Source organism: Lipotes vexillifer, unplaced genomic scaffold (genome assembly GCF_000442215.2).
Source record: "Lipotes vexillifer unplaced genomic scaffold, Lipotes_vexillifer_v1.1 scaffold539, whole genome shotgun sequence".
Taxonomy (NCBI): Eukaryota; Metazoa; Chordata; class Mammalia; order Artiodactyla; family Lipotidae; genus Lipotes; species Lipotes vexillifer.
The window spans coordinates 604,860-606,069 of NW_006789542.1; the positions used below are offsets into that span (position 1 = coordinate 604,860).

General features: G+C 68.5%; 1 protein-coding gene across 1 annotated transcript in view; it reads right to left on the bottom strand.

Annotated features, from left to right (window-relative positions):
* The window catches only part of CTDSPL (CTD small phosphatase like), a 125,701-nt gene extending 124,799 nt beyond the window's left edge, over window positions 1-902 (bottom strand). Inside the window, exons 1-2 of the mRNA XM_007462720.1 lie at window positions 852-902; window positions 23-119 (exon numbers count right to left, since the gene is read on the bottom strand). Of these exons, the coding sequence (XP_007462782.1) occupies window positions 23-119; window positions 852-902 (148 nt within the window). The remainder of the gene's footprint in view (window positions 1-22; window positions 120-851) is intronic.
* Between the last annotated feature and the right edge of the window lie 308 nt (window positions 903-1,210).

Sequence of the window (1,210 nt, forward strand, 5' to 3'; positions counted from 1 at the left end):
GTGTCCCGGCCCGAGGACCGGCCTCCGCAGCCGCCGCCGCCGCCGGCGCTGCCCGCCGGCCCCGGGGGGAGAGGGTTTCGGGGTGAGGCCGAGGCGGTGAGTGGAGGGCGGGCGGGGGTCTTGGGCAGACGAGTTGGGTGAGGGGCTTGGGGTGGAGGGGATTCCAGAGGGATCCTGGCGGTAGATAAGAGGGCCGGGGTGTGTGGGTGTGTCAGGGGTTCTGGGAAGATGAGTGGGGTGAGCGGCCTGGGGTGCGAGGGCCGTGAGGAGGAGTCCGGCAGATGAGTGGGCTAAGGGGCGTGGGGGGCTAGGCAGGGGCCCGAGGGGGTGCGGGTAGGGCTCGGAGGGGTGTTCGGAGTGGGACCCCGGGGGCCCGAGGAGGGATCGCATGGATGCGAGAGTGAGGAGGACCCTGGGAGGGATGTTTACCGGGAGGAGGCAGGAAGAGTAGGAGGCAGATGTGAGGGAAGGGGAGGAGGGTCCCGAGAGGGTGTCTTGGGGGAGGTGCTGGGTAGAGGGCAGCGGTTTGCGGAGGTACAGGCTGCTAAGAGTGGTCCCTTACACCGAGGCGGCCCGCGGAGGGGTCCGGGGCGCTGGTGCGAGGAAGAACCCCTGAGTGAGAGGAAGGTTCGGAGGGACCCGAGGGTGCACCGGTCAATGGAGGGGTCCCAGAGTGTGGGGAATCCTGAAGGGTCCGGACATGCGGGACCCAAGAGTGACCAGGGGTTGGGTGGGGGGAGGAGTCGTCTGCGGACCGAGCTGGAGGCTCCAGGAGGGGGATGCTTGCAGAACTGGTTTCAGCATTGGACCCTAGAGCCCGCGTGCTGGACGGTGGGTCCTAGAGGACGAACCTCATGGCACGTGGGGGTGTAGGCGATGAGCGGGGCCTGGGCAGTGGGCATCTACGGGTGCTGTTGCAGTAAGGGTCCCGGCCCGGGTAACGGGTCGAAGGCTGAGGAGAGGAAGGGGCCTGGGGCGGCCCGAGCTGAGCAATGACTCTGCTTCTGAAGAGCAGCCAGCCACTGTCAGGTCTGGAGCGAGGGCGAGGGCGAGAGCGCGAGCAAGACGGGAAAGTGCCCCCTCACCCTTGGTGGGTCTGGGCCCTTTCGCGCCCGCGCCTTCGTTTTCCAACTTGGAAGCCGCACTGGCAGCCTGGTAAACCAGGGGGCCGGGCAGTGCCGCAGGGGGGCGGATCTGGGGGCGGAAGGGG